This window comes from Esox lucius, chromosome 4 (genome assembly GCF_011004845.1).
Source record: "Esox lucius isolate fEsoLuc1 chromosome 4, fEsoLuc1.pri, whole genome shotgun sequence".
In the NCBI taxonomy this organism is placed as follows: Eukaryota; Metazoa; Chordata; class Actinopteri; order Esociformes; family Esocidae; genus Esox; species Esox lucius.
Genome location: NC_047572.1, coordinates 20,365,127 through 20,383,976, shown reverse-complemented (window position 1 = coordinate 20,383,976; position 18,850 = coordinate 20,365,127). Strand labels below are relative to the sequence as shown.

The window sequence follows — 18,850 nt, the reverse complement described above, 5'->3', positions numbered from 1 at the left end:
ACAGTAAGTGTCTAGTAGCAGCAGAGGGAACCTCTTCTCTCCCTGTGCTGGGGATGATTCCAGAGAGAACATCGCACTATGAAATCTTTCTAGGGGCCAAGAAGCCACTCTAAGAAGGGCCTAAGTGAGGTTGCCCACAGGGCCTCAGACTCAAGCTATTTCCAGGACACTGGAACAAGACAAAGAACACAGTGGCTAAAATATTTTTAGCAGCCCGCCAAGACATGCCCAAATCGGTCCTTTGTAATACGCCTGATTACTGCTTATTTCCTGGCTGCAAAGCTTAGAGCTACCCACTCTGAAAAGCTCCAATCACTGGACTTTTTGTTATACTTTCTGTTATTGTTGAATTTAATCTTGTTGCGTAACATTTCTTAACAACCTATAGCGGATGTTATGAATACGCTTGCATGGGAATCCATATTTGTCTATAGTCCTACTAAAATTTGCAGGCAATCTGGCTTTAAACAGAGTTAACACCCAACAGCCGTTAGCATAAGGGCAGGGAATGCGTCTGTTGGTTTAAGGTTTGCTGACATCCGTCCTCCAGACTGGCTGCAGTTCCTATCTGTCCTCCGTTTTACCGGTGCACAAGTGAACTATTCAATCCCACTGTCACGCATGAGGCATGTTCTTCACAGCAGACTGTCTCAGCGGGGGGTCCACTGCATTCCTGCACAATCCTCAAGCACTTCCCAAACCTCAATATTCAAATCTGACGCTCCAACAGAAGCAGACTCAAAAACACTTGATTGGCAACTGGCAGCCGAATCTGTGTGGTGAGGCTGTGAAATTTCTGCTTTCTGGAACAGTTGGAGTAGGAGGCTTAAGTTGGGCTGAACGGCTATGTGGAAATGTGTTTGCATAACTACAGGACTGTGTGGAGGTCTTTGGAGGAGGAAGGTATACAGAGCCACACATACAGTCCAGCCCCTACAGGGATGAGTCCCCAGTTTCTCCCAACCAAGCAGGCCTCCCCCTGCTCCTGGGAGCCTTTCTTTCCCTTAAGGTCATCAGTCACGATAAATGTACCTCCGCAATCTGGAGACTATGCTTTTTCCCAGGAGGCAGCGACACAGCCAAAGCCAGATCATGTGATGCAAGAAATATTTCTGATGCTTTATATCTGTAATATCAAAGCTTATCCATCCTATAAAAATAAGATGCCTTTTGAGAATTTTGGATGATCTTGCCTTTAAAGGCACCACCGCTCTTTGAGCCAGCCTTCTGGTACTAGGCACTACAGGTATTTAAGATGGAAATGGATTTGGGATGGAAACACAGCCTCAAACAAAGATACCTGTCTCAAAAACACAGCAGCCCCATTATCCGGAAATTAATAACGAGAACACTGGCCGGCACACTTCAAGCAAAAGAAATGCAGTATTGGCTACAGACAGACTGGGACATTGATTTTATCCATTTGCCTGACTTTCAATACTCACAAAGGGAGATTTGAGATGAAGCGTGTTTTATGGACAGAAAGTACACATGAACTTACAGGGCCGGCGGACATGTCAGCCAATTAGCAAACACCGGAGGTGACCACTGGCCAAAATGTATCTGTTCCACTTTTGGTGTCCAAGCGGCTGTGGGTTTATAAAGAGGCAGGGAAAAACTGGGAGCCAAAGACATCATGCAATTCATCACAGAGTTAACACTCAATTAGGAAAACCTAAAAATAAATTGCTGAGGGATTTACTGTGGGAAAATGGCAGACAACAAAGCCAGCAGGTCCTGATACGAGTCACTGATGATGTCACAGCGTCTGGCTAACCTTGGCTGAAGCTGGTGGCGTAGGGAAGTGCCTTCTCAGCACAGCGCTGACAGCCATCAATTCCATGCACCCTGATGAGAGCCGAGACCTGAACTCGAGTGAGTTTGAGCATCATAGACATCCCTGACACAAATTCCCTCCGTCAGGCACTCATGCTCCAGCCCCAGCCCCAGCCAGCACATGGGTGTCTTCCGGCATTGAGGAGATCTGGGAATGTTTACAGAAAACACCCAGTAATAAGGATGCTCTGTTCTAACCGCACAGATAAAATAATGGAGGACTTTCCACTTGCCTAAATGGACAATCCAAGCATAAATGCTCAAAACTTTGTCAATTTGATAGAAAATCAATGCTCTACCCTATTGGTTCCCTACATGATTAATATCTGTGTCTGTTTACTTTAATAAAAGTGACTATAATCTCATCCCAATTTCCTTTTTTATCTTTAAAAACACAATGAATGTTACAGAAAACAATATTTTTTACATTTGAATCGTAGTGACATAAAGTGAGTGTTATCTTAGTGTTTCCCAATCCTGGTCCAGGTGTGTGTGAGTGCATGGGAAAAAACGTGCACCCCTTTTGGGTCCCCAGGACTGGGAAACTGTCTTGGAATACAACAGTCTTGGAAGCACACAACCAAGCAAATGGTAAGTACATTTTATTCAGTGCTTACAATTTACATTTTTATATTGGGAGCATGAGTTGGGGTAGGCGAGGGGTTGGGGGAAAAGCAACGTTGGGGTAGGCGAGGGTGCACCAGGTGACCAGAGGTCGTAAAACGAAGAGCTCAATTACTAATGCAGGGATTGAGCGTCGCATGAAGGTAGGGAGGGGCAGTTCCTCTTGCCGCTGTGAAGGGGAGCACCATGGTCTTGTAGTGAATGCAAGCTTCAATTAGAAGCCAGTGGAGTGTGTGGAGGTGTGGAGGCGTGGGGTGACCAAGCTGTGAGTTACAGATGTCATGGGACCGCTAACATGAAGGGTGCTGTCCTCTGCTTCCTGATTAATAAAGAGCTGTATTAACCTATGCGTTCCTCACCAGCCCTAATCCTTCAGGTCTCTTAATTAGAACCCATAATTCTGTTTAGTAGGTCTCCAGTAAAACACCTACTATGGTAGGAAAGCACTGCAACAGAACAGCGTCACATAGAAACACACCAATGCTGCTACCTAGTGAAAAGGCATATGTAATGTCTGTTCTCGCCATGTAGCATAAAACCAGCAGATCAGCCACCAGGGAGCGAGTGTCAAGAGGAAGGTCTGGGAGAGGTCATCCTGAGGTCAGGCTGATCTCCATTTTCATACAATAATGCTCTACAACATGAACGTCAGCATTTATGGACATTTATGGAGCTCTTCTGCCACACAGCAGGAGGCGGATCGCTAACCATTTGGACACATCATTTGTTGTTATTTAAGCTTTGTGTAAATAGGGGAAACCAACCGAGACCAGGGTGTCTATTCGAATGAAATCACAGCATAGGAAAAAAATACATACATATTTTAAATTACGAAGTTCTAACCTCAAGTGACTATAAAGATGGGAAGGGCCATATTAGCTAAACTCCAGGGTTGTCCATTTATCTAATGCGCCCCCACCCACAGTAAAAAAAGTAATAGAATGACAGAAAAAATTATTGACTAATTAATTCATCAGTTCAATAAAAGATAAAACACAAATTATCGTTTTGGGGCTGGACAGTATCAATGGACTACACAATACTGTTTTACCTCCTCAAATCCTTTATCTGAGAATGATTCACTTTCACTTTATCAATGTTATGTCAAATTGTTCCTCACACAGAAAGTAGTCTGTGGGCCAAGAGGAAGTGTAATCTATGGATCAGTAAAATCTAACCAAACAAACATGAAGTGGATTTCAGGATTTCATTTCTTATTTTATTTAGTAATGTATTTACTAGCAGATGAAAGAAAATAGAACAAGGGATTACTGTTTCTCTTGACCCATATACTTGGCCCAGAAAAAGGTTTCTCTCTTTAAACACTCTAGACCACTGGTCATTCCCCTAACCTATAACCAGTCTCTTGACCAGCTAACCAACACAACACAAGGATATGGGTTGTTTTTTAAAAGGGGGCTTGTGTTGGATGTTTTGTTTTTTATTCGGAATGCACTGAAGATAAAGCAGAAAAAAATAAATGCTGACAAGTTCTTAAGATAATACGAATCAAAGTGGTTTTGATATGACAAAGTTATGTAAACAGTTCTCTTGGCACATTCTATGTTCTGTTCTGTGCTTTTGACTGTGATGGTGGTGAGTCACTAGCCCAGGTAGTAAAGTAAAGAGGCCTCTGAAGGGAAAGATTCAATTGGCATTTCCCACTCCCCTTTCCCCCACAGCATATCGAAGCTATGGAATTTCAAAACGTAGATGACAGAGAATTCATATCTCAATAAGTATTGCCTGGAGGGAGATTTTCTCTTCCGTTCAGACATTTCAATGGAAAGGTTTCCCGAAACACAGGAGGATGAGTGAGAATCCCTCTCCTTCTTTGCACAGGCTGCCAAACAATGCCCATTGCTTCCCAGCGGAAGACGCCGCGGATTACTATTCCAAATGCCCAAATCCAAACGGAATTAGAACCAGAAAACTTAAATGCAATGTTTTGTTAACCTCAGATCTCCACAGACAAGTGTTACATGACTTCATGTACTCACAATTAGGCAAGCGGATAAGAACAAGATGTTTCCGAGGTGGTGTATAGAGAGAGAGAGAGAAAGACTGGTCCAAAGATATTACAAGGACCAGCAGGTCTCTATCACGACAGTGAAACAAGTGGTGCCATGACACGGGCGGGAGGGCTGGTCTCCTGCAGGGGGAGATGTGGGTGACTCCCAGGGAGGAAGAAGACAGACACAAAATCCCCAGTCCAATTAAAGTCCAATGAGCTAGGGTTAGCTGACCTGCCTGACTCCTCCAGCAACATTTGCCTTGGCCTCCATGATAACAATCAGACTCCTGGGGCCACTATTGCTCAGCTGACATATGAAGGCAGAAGGGTCTCAGTCGCTGCTTGCCGAGGAGGGCTCAGCACAGACATGCATCCGCGCCAGCTCGAGGACAGCATAGCAGACAAACATCACTGTGACCCAGAGTCGTGTCCTGGTCGGGACCTTGCAACAGGGCCTGGGAGAAGAACGGTTTTGCACTCTATTGACTCCTTGCGATAGTTTGGTGCCTGTAAGCTCAATTGTGGTTGTTAACCGGTAGTGCTGCACTGTTAGTACATGATTGTTGTTACAACTAAATTTAACTAGACTGATTTTTTTTCCATTCTAAACTGTTCATGCCATTCACTTGTCCCAGGCCTCGAATGAAAACATGCAGTGTTCCAGTATTCCAGGTCCTGGAGTCCAGTGACCTAGTTTGTTTGTTTCTCAGTTCCAAAAACAACTAATGGAATCCAACGAAACAGAACCGATATTGACTCAATTTGTTACTGAATAAATGGAAAATACCCACACTAACACTATTTGCCAGAGACGCTTATTCCTAAATGCATGCAAGAGGTCCAGCAGATATTCCGTTTTTTGTCAATATGTGGCATTTTGTAATGGTTAAGTTATGACATGTGGCAATGTCTTGATTCCTAAAATTCTGCACAGTTCACTCAAGCAAAAAAACAAGCACCAAATAGTTAAGGGAATCATTGTGCCATCTAAATTGTTTAGTTTCTCATTAAAACAAATGTTTTATACAGCTTTTGTAAGTGAGTTGACCAGAAGTAAAGCTAAACAAAATGAACTGATATTATGCGGCACAGAATGAATTTTCTCCATTTATTGAATACTGATTTTCCCAACTTCTCATTTAAACATCTTTTTTATATACTGTAGTACGAAGACAATAATCTTCTCTGTAAAGGTGTGGAATTTACCATCTGGTCATTAATACTTCTACCTGTGCTGTGGGTTTCGGCATACTTAATCAGGTCCGAAAATCACAAATGTCTAAAAGAGACTGTCATGCTTATTAATATCCATATGCCACATCTGTATGTTAAAAGGTTTAATCCATATGACAGTATGGGACCTATAAATCACTTCATGTAATATTGAACCTAGCTCATTTGATATTGAACCAAGATCTGTTTGTTTTTGCTCATCATTGTAGTAGCATTCTTGAGTTATACACTACAGAGGTTTTCCATGGCCAGTCAGGTTGTTTGCTCTCCAGTGCATTCTGTCTTTTTACAATGTTCCTGTTGCTTTTATTAAGCCGAAGGCATGATTATTGTTATTGTTTCTGATAAATTGTTTTAAAAACCTTTTTCATATTTTTAGCAACAAATGTTATCAGGGTTAAACCCAAACCTAATATTATATAAAAAGGGAACCTGAGAGAACAAACACAACATATGGTTACACCCATTGTCGCCCCCTTAGTCTCATGGCTCCTTCAATTACTGCAATTTGCCATTGTGCAGCAAATCATCTCCACATTATGACAGTGCCAGCATCATGCTTGACCATTGGTATGGGTTTCTTAAGGTGGAATGTAGTGTTTGTTCCAGAACTCTTGATTATTCAGATGCTCTTTGGAAAACACAAAGACTTGGAGTGATTTTTCGGCCAAAGGTCAAAATTAATCTTATTCATACTGGCCTAAATCAGGTCTGATTGTTTACCAAGGTATGCATCTACCTGGCCCTAATAATTCCTTTCGCTGGGTTGAATTAGCTCGGTGTGCATTGACCTTCTCACACCTAAAGATTGCATATTTGATTTCCTAGTATACCAAAGGAACGAAACAAGCATAAGGCCCTAAAAGGCCCTATAAGGCCCTAAAAGGACCTAAAACTTCTGTGTTTCGAACATTACGAACAGGATTACGGAATTCAGGCATTAACAAGGAATTCAACAAAATATAAAAAGTATTATTTCCATAAAAATGTAATACTAACATAACCCCATTTCCAAAAAAAGTTGGGACACTGCGTAAAATACAAATAAAAACAGAATGCAATGATGTGCAAATTATTTCAAGCCTATATTCAATAGAAAATAGTACAAAGACAACACACCAAATCAGTGTACATGTTTTCTGTTTTTTCCGCCCCATAATGGCTTCCTTGACTTTCATTGACATCGGCTTGATCCTCATGCTGACAGACACCAATAGTAGACTCCAAAGAGAAATTATGGAGGACAATATAGTATTCAATGACTTTTTATTGCTTCTACTTAATTCTAAGATGGATAAACATTACATGCTCCAGGTGTACTGGACACTTTGACATAGACATTTCGTCAGGCAAAAGGCTTTGCTCATTGGACTGATTCATCTACATCCGATATCACACTTGCAGCTTAACTAGGCATTCTATAAATACGTTTATGGATTTACTGTATATTTACTGTATGTTGCAATAGGTGCCTAACCAATGAATACACATCTTTCTGTATGGTTGAGCACTGGTTTCTGCTTGACTGAATTGGCAAGAGCTGGTCCATGCATTACAAATTAGATGTCATGGCATGTTATGTCGTATTCAATTTGTCCATTTATGATTTTATTGGTGATGTGTCGGAGTCGCTGAAATATATATAAAAATCCACAACCAACTGCAGTCTAAGATATGTTTGGAACTACAGTCTAACTGCAGTCTAAGATATGTTTGGAACTACAGTCTAACTGCAGTCTAAGATATGTTTGGAACTACAGTCTAACTGCAGTCTAAGATATGTTTGGAACTACAGTCTAACTGCAGTCTAAGATATGTTTGGAACTACAGTCTAACTGCAGTCTAAGATATGTTTGGAACTACAGTCTAACTGCAGTCTAAGATATGTTTGGAACTACAGTCTAACTGCAGTCTAAGATATGTTTGGAACTACAGTCTAACTGCAGTCTAAGATATATTTTCACTTCTGCTTAAACTCAGATCTATAAACCAGTATTCCCCTTTCAATCGCATCCAGTCAAACATGACAAAGAACACATGAATGTAAGATGCTTCTCCAACTTCATCCTTTCGCTAAAAGAGGAAAAAGGGACGTACCAGAGGTCCGATCAAATTAAAATGTCTTTCCAGTTCCAATGCATTCTTATGTAACCCCTAACTGTGTCCTTCAGTGAAGGGCTAGGAAGGGCCAGGCTCCTGAAGCTTGTTGCCAAGCTAACTAACTCACACAATGCCACTCTCCAGAGGAGTCCCGAATGGCACACTATTCAGAATGAAATGCACTACTTCTGAGCAAAGCCAAAAGCGATGGACCCTTCTAAAATGTGTAAGCTCTGGTCAAATGTAGTGCGGTACACAGAGCTGTGTGTAGGTAGGCTGCCGTTTGAGACACAAACCCTGATCAAAAGGAGCCCACGCTGACTCATCTATAAGGGGAAGGTAATTTACACTCTATAGACTGGCAGCCATTATTATCTCTCCCAGTCAGAAGCCATGAGTCACCACATCACACCAGCAGCACTGTGTCAGATCTAGAGGAGAGACGAAGGTTTTCAATAAGCTACCTCCAGTAGCGACCAACTTTATTTCAATGTCATTCAAGATTGAGAGAGGTAAACCATGCAGAGGAAGGCCGTACGGCAATCTAGTGGTTCACAATAATGGGAGTTAGCGTCCCAGTACAGGCATTGGGATTTACAGTATACAGAAGCGGTGTGTCCACTGAGAAGACGTGTTGACATGCAATACATTATCCAGTTCAATTAAGTATACGCTATACCAATTCGCACACTGCAAAAGCACATAACACCACCACACTTAGGACAGTTAAGGCAGAGTGAGTATTATGTAGGAGCCTAGTCTCAGAGGTGCCAAAGAGGTGTCCAATACACAGACAGTCAGACCAGCTGAAGTAGGCCGTCAACTACAACTGGAACCTGGGCCCTGTGATGAACGACAGCTTCCTAAACTACGGAGGCCTCAGCGGAAAATCCTGAAAAAGCTGATCTAATTGCCTTTTCATACGCCGTGTTAAATGATGGCAGTGGGTTAGCGTCTACGCACTATGCTAAGGGTGCCTTGGATGTATTTCTTTTAATCACTGATGAGGTTATTGCAAGAGACAGGGACAAAGCTTCTCTGCATATTCCATCTGGGATATCATCTCGTAAGTCATTATTATGAATTAGGCTGTCTCTCAGAAAACATATCAGGGGAAGGGAAGGCGTGTGCTTCACACCGGAGGTCCTCTGTTATTCCAACAGGTTCAATTGATCTTGCTCACTTATCAATAGTCGCAATTTAGTTTTGCATGGTTGCTAATGCAATGCTTGTAACCCCATTTACATAAACCATCCCTCAGGATAATACAGTTTAAAAGTTGATTTCTTGATTTCTCGACTATCATCTTCAGGTTGTAGCATTTATTGGTGAACGGTATGCTTCATGATATCTTATTATTTGTCACTTTCTGAAATGGCCTTTGCAATGTATTCATTCCACTTTTAATGTCAAGTGATTAACACACTTCCTTTATCAATTAATCATAATGTCACTCGTGAAATGTATATTCATTTATGGATGATTATGATCAGCCGAAGATTTACCAGTGACTCAAGCTTTTCTTCATCAATGAATACATGCTATGGTTTTTGTTGATGCTGCAGTATTATTCACCACTTTGCATTGATACTGTTGCATCCAGCAGGGTAGTGTGGAACCTAAATGTATAAACTATTCTTCCTGTCTCTGTATTGAATACACAGATAGCCAAATGCTAAACTCACCTAGTTCAGAGCAGTTCATGTCTTTACTCACTAATGAGTGAAAAAAAAATATGTGTTCACATGACAGGCTTAACGAAAGGACTGGATAATAAACTATAGGAAGAACCTCTACTGCACTGCACCATTGACATATCTGTCATCATGGATATCAAGCAAAACCCCTGTCCTGTCATGATGCAAGCCAAAGCTGCAGTCTTAAAAATAGGCTTACCTACTCTAGATTTCAACTGAACTGCTCAGAGCAAAACTGTGGCATTTTATTCCAGTATTATCAATGCCATTTCCACTGTAGTATTACATAATATCAGTGTGGAGTGGGTAGTTATCTGTAAGGAATGTGTACACAGCATTGTGGATTTCACTTTGGCAGTTTAGCCCCAATACACCATTCCTGGAGTCGATGGCATGATAATAGAAAGTCAATAACTGGCTCAATATGATTTGTCTCAATTATCCACCAGACGATGGGATCTATCTTCACGAGGAAAATAAGCATTTCCTCTCTCCTAAAGTTGATGATTTCACAGCCGAAGGTGCCACAAACACTGCGAACAGATGAAAAATATTGGTTTGCATTACAGCTCCAAATTCCTTTCCAGTCATGATTTCCTTGTCCACCGCTTGTAACAATTCACTTCCCTAACAGAGCAAAATGGAGTGGGATAAGTGGCAGTGAGTGAGCAATGAATTAAATAAGCTGTCCAGTACACTTGTCAAATTCCTAAACCCCAGCAGAGCCTGCGACGTTTCCCAGGTGCCCCAGCGCCACCCCCCATACAGTCCTGTGTAGGTCCAGAGGGACCCTCAGTGGATCCAGTCAGGGACAATTGGGGTCCAGGCCAGGGGGAGCAAGCAGAGAGAAATGTTTCAGAAAAACAAAGATAAGCCAGCGGCATCGACCTGCTGGGAATACATTCACCGTTGGCTGCTCCATATAATGCCAGCCATTTCCAGGCAGTTTGGAGTAAATAGGCTGGGCCATAATAGTCCGCATGTAAAATCCATTCTTGGTGTGGGGCTCAGTTGTTCCAGCTGACTGACTTCCAATTGGAATATGATTACATAGCCCCCCACCACTGGTCCCCCGCCACACCCCTTCCATCCTCCCCTCATCCTCCCCTCATCCTCCCCTCACCCTGTCTGCTACCTCGCTTTCCCGATCCCTCAAGCCCACTCCTGTCCAAGATGGAAAAGGTGAGTTAGTACCAGTGGCACTGTCACGGCATTCCTCTCAGGCAGCGGGAAGATGAGATGAAATGGACCTACTTGATTGGTTTCTGCCTCTCTCCGCCCAACTTCATATCTGACGGGGGGCCTGCCGCAACCACCAGGCACGTTTCCAGGTGATTTCACCACAAGGACGGCTTGAAGACGCCTCTCTTTCCCACTGTCTATTAGTAGTTTTATATTGAAGCTGAGAACCAGATCAGCTGATAATATGGAAATAAGGGAAGGGAGAAGGTGAGAAATTCATAGTGTTATTTCTCTTTATATTGCTCCTTGAGAAAAGTACTCTCTCCATGCACCCGATGTGCAGTATATCAACGAGTAAACAAAAGCATATGCAATATACAGTATTGTGCAATATTTCATGAACATGTCTCTTTGAAATGAAGATGCTAATTTGCTGGAGTGACAGAATAAAGCCTTAGCTGTAATTTCAGTAAACAGAGCTAGTTTATTTCCTTTCTCATAGATTTTGTGACCTTTAAAAGGGGGGAAAAGAAGGCAAGATTTAATGAGGTGGACTGGATGACAATTTGGGGATTGGAAAGTGAGCAATGCCAGATAGTGTCATTTGAACACTAATATGTGCTCTCTGCAAGTGTGTAATTAAACATATTTCCTCTGGCATTTCGATTTCTTTTCTTTGACATGCAGAGTAACTCCATGCCCTGATGACGGTTTCAGTAGTATAGGATGCAAGCTGAAGTGATTGGGATACAATGGCTCCTCTACCTTTCTCCCCTCCACAATTCTGCCATATGCAAGTTGTCTCTACGGCCCTGTCTTATTACTACTCCCAATAATTGGGAGTTGGATTTGCATCAATCTCTTATAAGCATATACACCAAGCCACACTGCTATTCAATCCAGGTCATGTTTATCAATGCGTGAGGGCACACTTACTCACCTTCTGACCTCAGTTATCTATGCTGGCACCCCAGCAACCTGAGGGAGTCGCTAAAGTGTGATGAGACCAGAAGATCCCATGCTGGCCAATTTCCACTGCCTTTCCCGTCAGAGTCGCTTGTCAGCTAGAGGCACAGTCAAGGGTCAAACCTAGACTGCAGTGGTCAGCTTGCTACTGCTCAGAAAGAACGCTTTAGACCACTTCTCCACCTGAAGAATGGCCTCTAGTTACAGACTGACTGGCTGTATTCGGTCCTTATCCTTGCCTCTCAGCCCATCCGCTCTGAAGCTTTGGAAATATACTGCCTCTCTAAATTTTTTACATTTTTTTGGTCCTGTGACATTAAGTTAAGACTTGTTAAATATTTTATCAGTCTTTAGTTCTGCATACTTTCATGTCAGCTGCTGTACGTTGCATTTAATTTTTAAACATTTACCCTTGGTCTTAGAAGGCTGTTTTTATTTAGTATGATAGGCCTCTTTGTGAACCAAAGGAAACAAAGGGACAAATTGACTTGCCGTGGCAGATAGGCCAATAGTCTCTTCATTAAAGCCAACTACTGAGAGTGTTTGTAGTCACTAAGCCAGAAAATCTTGCCATATTGACAGCCTGGAAAAATAATGACCATGGCGATATTTTACCTCAGGAGAATGAAATGAGGCCAGTTCTCCATTCGTGATAACGAGGGATAAAAAGAAACATTTTAAGTAGCATCTGCCATTGATCTCGGGTTGAAAGAGGAGTACAAGTGTGATGTGTGTGTGGCCAGAGAGAAAGTTGACCCAATAAGGTCAGAATGCTCGGGGAGAGGTGGGTGCCCCCACTAGTTGGTGGGTTCGATTCTCAGCTGAAATCCACAGAGCTGGGTGTAATTATCAAACTGGAGTAACCGGCTGCCAGACAGCCTCGTTAATTGGCACACCTGTCTTATACCTCAGGGAGTGTTAGCTCAATCCCACTCAGCTGCATTAGTCTTGCTAACTGTGAGCAAGTTGTAGGGGACCTCCTTCCTCTTTCCGCCACTGCTAAAGCTGGAGGAATGTAAATATACATACTTCAGTCAAAGCTGCAAAATAAAACTCGGAGTTGCTCTGTGTATCCTCTCTAACAATTAATTTAAAGGAATTGGGAATGGATGTGTTTATTGTTAGCTGTTGTTTAGTTTTAGTTGAGTCTGTTTGGTTTATGGGAGAATCCTTGTGAATTTAACTGACTGTCAAGTATATAAATCGAGAATGACATCAGAGACACTGTTGGATTGAGGATTCTAAATCAAAGATGGTGATAAAAGATAGAGGTCAAACATAAATTGAAAACACTGAGGGCTAGATGCATTACTCCCAGAAGAAGCACAAAACGCATCTAGGCAGAAACGACAAGCTTTATGAAGATTTTATTTGATGTATATATGTATGTATGTATGTATGTATGTATGTATGTATGTATGTATGTATGATTGGGGGAGAATGATCTTAAATGCTGCACTACCACGCCAGTTGAACATCACTGTATCGGCTCTTATCGCTGGCACTCGACTGTACCGTCGAAGTGCCAGCTTCGTGTTACATCTGGATCATTGCGCCAGTGGATTAAATCCTGTCAAGGCAAAATGACAAAGGCAAATGGCCACCTTGGAGTGGACAGGTAAATAATGGCCAGGTCTACCTTGGCTCCTAATGCTCTAGCAACTCCTTGTGGTAGGTTTGGGGTCTACTAGCGCAATAGTGGTGGGGGTTTGTGGGTGAATGTGTTATCCTCCAGTGGGTGTGTGTTGGTAAAAACATCCAGGTTGAATGAGAATAAACGGAAGCGCTAAATGAGAAATAACAAATGTTTTTCTATCCACATATGCATTTCTTTGGTTTATAGTTTAGCAAAACCAAATCTTATTCCACAAAGAAATCCTAAAATGACCCAGACAATATTACTGGCACTTTCTGGAAGTAGGTTGAAATTATTACATTTCAAGGAGGTGATTCTCCTTTACTTTGGAATTTAAATCCCCCGTGGTGCTTTGCAAATGCCTGCAATATGAAAAACAGTCTTTCAACTACTGTAGTTTGAACAGAGAAAATTATTCCATCTCCTGTTTTATGTCTCTGTGTGGGTATCTGTTAAAGGTCATGGATCATAGAGCTGGACAATGACACACAAAACACTTCAAAAATCACTGTACTCTTTTGAAGTGGCCAGCAATGAGTCCAGATCTAAACCCAGACGAAAATATGTGGAGAGTTCTGAAAACAGCATTTGGGAGACACCCTTCCAATCTGGGAGAACTGGAGCAGTTTGCACAGAAGTGGGCCAAAGGGCCAGTACAGAGTTGCATTTGTGACTATAGGAAAAGGGCCAGTACATAGTTATATTTGTGACTATAGGAAAAGGGCCAGTACAGAGTTGCATTTGTGACTATAGGAAAAGGGCCAGTACAGAGTTGCATTTGTGATTATAGGAAAAGGGCCAGAGTTGCATTTGCTTGGTTGCAGTGCTGGCTGTTCTATCAAATACTGAGTCAATAATTATGACTATATTGGGTGTCAATAATTTTGTCAGTGCCATTCCTGTTTATTTTCTGATCTACTTTGGTAGATTTCAACATATTTTTAGAAACAATGTGAGTTATTTGTGGAAGGGCCAAGGGTGCCAATACATTCAGCTTCAACCCCAAAAAATCTTAAACAGATGCAAAACATTAGCAAAACATTAACTGTTGGTTGCACTAGGACATTAATTGCAGTCATAAACAAAGACACATTTTTGCCTGGAATTCACATGAAGCTAATTAATCACACAGCAGCACTGTGTTGAAGCATTAGGCAAAGGGGGTTAACAACATGCCCCCTCCCCTGTGACTGCTTTAGGACATTTCTCCCCAGTTTGAAGAACAAATAGCAATAAGCCCCTTCAAGTTCAGCCATGAACACAGTCAGAGACACACTGCTGGTAAGTGGGATAAAGTTAAAACTCTATAGACCTGACCTCCTGTAGAAACCACAGCCACAGAGTAAGTGTGGCGGATAGAATGTCATCATGTCTCTTATTTAAAAGATTGTGGTTGTGTCTTGTATTTTAAAGTAGTAAGTAAGTAAACTAATGTAGGTCCGTCTGTATACTTCACCTCTAACGTCATGTGTCTAAACATCTGTGCATTGCTATATATCGTATGGGAAATTGCAGCCATTAAGTATCCAGACCTGTTAAATGATCAAGTGTACCGTTTCCCATTTTATTTGCTTTCTTAAAATGTTTTGCCTTGAGCCTGGGACCTCTAGTCTTTCCGACAGGATAGGTTGGCTACTGGAATTAAAGTGACTCTCTGAATGACTTGTTCTATTTTTGTCTATTTTTTAAACCTGGAAAGGTCATTGTGATTTTCATCTTATATCCAAGGACATCCTGGTAATTACATGGTGGATGTTGTAATTTAAAACGGGCAGATAATACCTTATCTACTTCCAAATGAATTCTGAGAGCTGTGTCATTTTCACTTTGCACCATTTTTCTAGGGTGGCTGGCGCTTCAAATGTATGGATTCACATTATCTGCAATTATGAGTTACGGCCTTGAAATCCTATCCCATTGCTAAAAAGTAGCCACATCTTTAACTGGATGGTCTTAGATCGTAAAACCTTCATAGGGTTATCTGAGGGCTTGTTTACATTACAAGAGAGGGAATTAAATAGATAGACTTATCTTTGCATAATCATTTCCATAGCTTTTGAATTGGAGTTTGAAAATGCATGGCACACGCTTCCTCAGAAGGGGGTGTCTCGATCGATGTCCGCAACTTTACAGAACAAAATCATTATTCCAAGTGTTTAGGAAAATGTGGTGTCCTGTCTGTAACCCAAGCAGCCAGTCTTTCTTCATTTGTGTCCAATAGAATGCTCCATCGCCACGTTGAGGGTCAGATGTCCTTTCCTTTTGCTCAAATTTGTTTGAAGTGATGCAAATAGGCAAGTGTGAAAGTGCACACTTCTACAAGGGAACTGGATGCTCGACACAAACAGTTCCATCACAGTGAGTTAAAGTGCTGCTATTTTTAACCTGGTGCCACATGTGGCCTTCACATTCCCCTCCAGGCTCCTGATCAAACGTCATACACACAACCACACTCCGGATGGCTGATTTGCTTGTCAGCAAAATGCTAGACTCACTTCAGTTAAAGTACTTGGTTATATAAAACCAGTAAAGTATTAGGTGATGTGTGTAGTGTTCTGATGCCCACAATCTTAGTCTACATCATTACGTACTTGTACGATTTCAGAACAAATTGTGTGGGGTTCAGAACTGTAAAGTGAAACTTTAACCAATTATCTACTTTAATGGAGTTGAAGAGTATGTTAGTGAATTTAACTGAACAATGGGAAGAGGCTACTCTCTTGGTGTGATTGATACGAAGAGTTGTACTTCAAATATTGGATATATTTCAGCTGGACAATTTTAGGTAGTGGACTAATACTCAGGGTGTTTTTAAATCTATCAATGTCTTCTGAAACTAAGACCAAGATGTACGCCTTTAATAACTATATCTTTCATTGATCTCATTGGTCTGTGTCAGAAGCACTGCCAAAACTGACTCTCTTTCTCTCTCGGTTCTCATCCTCCATAATCTACAGTGGCATGAAAAGGTATGTGCCCCTTTTCTGATTTAAGGTATTCATGTTTTATTGGTCAGCTAATGTTATCAGATCTTTAACCAAAATCTCTTAAATAAAGGCGACCTAAGCGAACAAACATCTCAACCTTTGATGTGTCACATTTTATGGTTGTGCAACTTTTAGCTATTATTACTGCAACCAAAGCTGAAATGCAGCTGGGTCAGGAAAGACAACGATGATCCAACATCAGAATGGCATAAAAACAACACAATAAAAGTTAATAGATAATATCCAGACAAAAACCTAATTAAGATTTTGTGTCAGGACATGAAATAAGCTGTTCATGCCCAATAATCTACAAATGTTTCAGAGGTAAAGCAATTCTGCTTGGAAGAGTGGGCCAAAACTTAAAATAGAATAGATGTATGAACAACTATAGAGTCCACTTGTGAGTACTGGGTGTTGCGTACCATAGTTCATTAAGCACCTGAAAAAGGTATAAAACTGCTGGGTTATATGTTCACTCATATTATGGATCATTTATTATAAATACTAGGTTTTAGTTGAAGATCTGAAACAATTCAATAGCTTTTCAAGGTACTGCTTTCGACACCTTGAAATATCAGCTCCTTCTATCCACCCTCTCAGCGTTGGGGGTCTGGGTCTCTGCATACCCCTGGAACTGATGCAGCCTGGCAGGTCACTTCAAACAGGTGGTGTGGAGAGGATCTGTGTCTGCGTGACCTGCTTTCACTACCCATGTCCCACAGGGCTCGGTTATATGCTCTGTACTCTTTTCAATCTACACCACATCGCTTGCTCCTCACATGATCTTCTCTTCGTGGCAGACAGTTCAGTTTGGATATCAGCCCATCACCTCTAGTTCAACCTCGCCCAGAAATAGGTGCTTTTCCTCCCAAAGGTGGGTCCTGCCCACTCCAAGTCCTCTTCATGGCGATTGACAACGCCATGTAGTGTCTCTTTCCAGAAATACAAAGGACCTCATCATGACCCTGGACAACACCCTGTCGTTCTCTGCAAGCATCAAGGCAGTGATTCCCTCCTGCAGGTTTATGCTCAACAACATTTGTAGTGTAAGACATTTCCACACAAAGAAAACAATGCAGTTTCAAATCCAATAGAAAAACACTCATCTAGCTCTACACGCACTGACTTTGCCAATAACATATTTATTTATTGAGCAGCACATGTATTTGCTATGATTGTGATATGTTATTGTTTCAACTAGCTATTGTAAAAAGGCCCAGTGCAGGCAAAACATTTGGACATATTTGTATAATATACTTCTAATAGACCAATAACCATTAACCTAAGCGACACTACCTGAAATCCACTGTGGATAAATGTGAATTTCAATCTCCATTCTGAAGGCATATATTCTATAGGCTATACTCTGAAGTTATGCCTGTTACATTTAGTTTAAAGGTATACTGTATTTAAAGGCAATGCTTCAGAGAAATGAATGAAAAAATTAATTGGAAAACAATTCCCTCATCATATTGTAGGCTACCCAGTGGGTGCAGATTTTCTGGGACTGAATAACGTTCATGGTAAGACTGCATTCCAAAATCCTAATAGCTTGAATTAAAAAAATATACAAAAGGCATTGATTTTTCAAGTCCCTTTAAGCCCCTAGTGGGTTATCAAATTCATCAGTTTTCATTGTTGGGCTCTTCAAACTTAAGCGAATATGACTGAATACTTCTTATATTGCATTTTCCAGCAGCTTCATCTATTCTCTGCACAGGGAAACGCTACAGGAAGTGGTGTGGGTGGTTGGTGTGAAGGAGGATATGGAAGAGGGGGAGGGATCTGACCTTAATACTTTCATCTATATCGCTTTCTCCTACCCTTCGAATTACACAGCAACACAACACAGAGCTAAAGCTAAACACACACAACCACTATCTTCACCTTAACCTCAGGTTCCCACAACACCATTGTGCCTTGGTGCATTGATATGCCAGGCGCAGGCGTGGATGGGAACAGTAACAACCTTAGGCCATCGTTGCCTTGCTAAAGAAAATATTTCCCTGCTCAATCATCAACCTGCTTTTATCCAATGCAGCTCTCAGAAGCTGACACAGGGAGCATGCAGAGCAACATTTACTTCAAAAAGCCCTTGAAGCAGGCAGCCTTCCCAGCTGGATTTAAGTAAAATATCTACATAGTTGTTTCTGGCCTGTGTTTCATCAATCAGCATGTGTGTATACTCGAAGAAACAAGATTCATATGGAAATCGGTTTCTTGTACCTCTGAAACTGTCAAATTGTTCCAATAGTTTTGGTAGTTTGTAACATCGCCTCATATTACGTTTTGACACCTAATTTCATAGGAACATATCCGTTGGTTTCTCATCGGTGGCTTTCACAGACGGTGGGCGCATGGATTTAAAGGAAACGAGGAAAAAAGTACAGAATGTTCCCCAAATTAGCCTACCCTTATTAACCTTTTCTTCTTTTTAGAATATAACAAGGAATGACAGACTTAATTTTTCTTTAGCCGATCACCAAGGATTTCAATTAAATCATCCTCTCTGAATTTCAATTCCCTTATGGGAATCTCAGAGAACATGGCGAAGAAAAATTTTGAGAAATAAGCA

At 41.4% G+C, this 18,850-nt stretch overlaps 1 protein-coding gene across 5 annotated transcripts in view; it reads right to left on the bottom strand.

The window, feature by feature from the left end:
- The window catches only part of il1rapl2 (interleukin 1 receptor accessory protein-like 2), a 245,846-nt gene that overhangs the window by 161,321 nt on the left and 65,675 nt on the right, over positions 1-18,850 (bottom strand). For 2 of the 5 annotated variants that reach the window (XM_020046016.3, XM_020046018.3), the window contains exon 1: positions 1,778-3,668. The exons of 1 other annotated variant lie outside the window; for it this stretch is intronic. In XM_020046016.3, coding sequence (XP_019901575.1) covers positions 1,778-1,898 — 121 coding nt within the window. In that variant the 5' untranslated portion in view covers positions 1,899-3,668. Of the gene's footprint in view, positions 1-1,777; positions 3,669-10,758; positions 10,923-11,626; positions 15,597-18,850 lie in introns of those variants that run through there. 2 more of the 5 variants (XM_010899425.4, XM_010899440.4) reach the window with 2 other exon arrangements.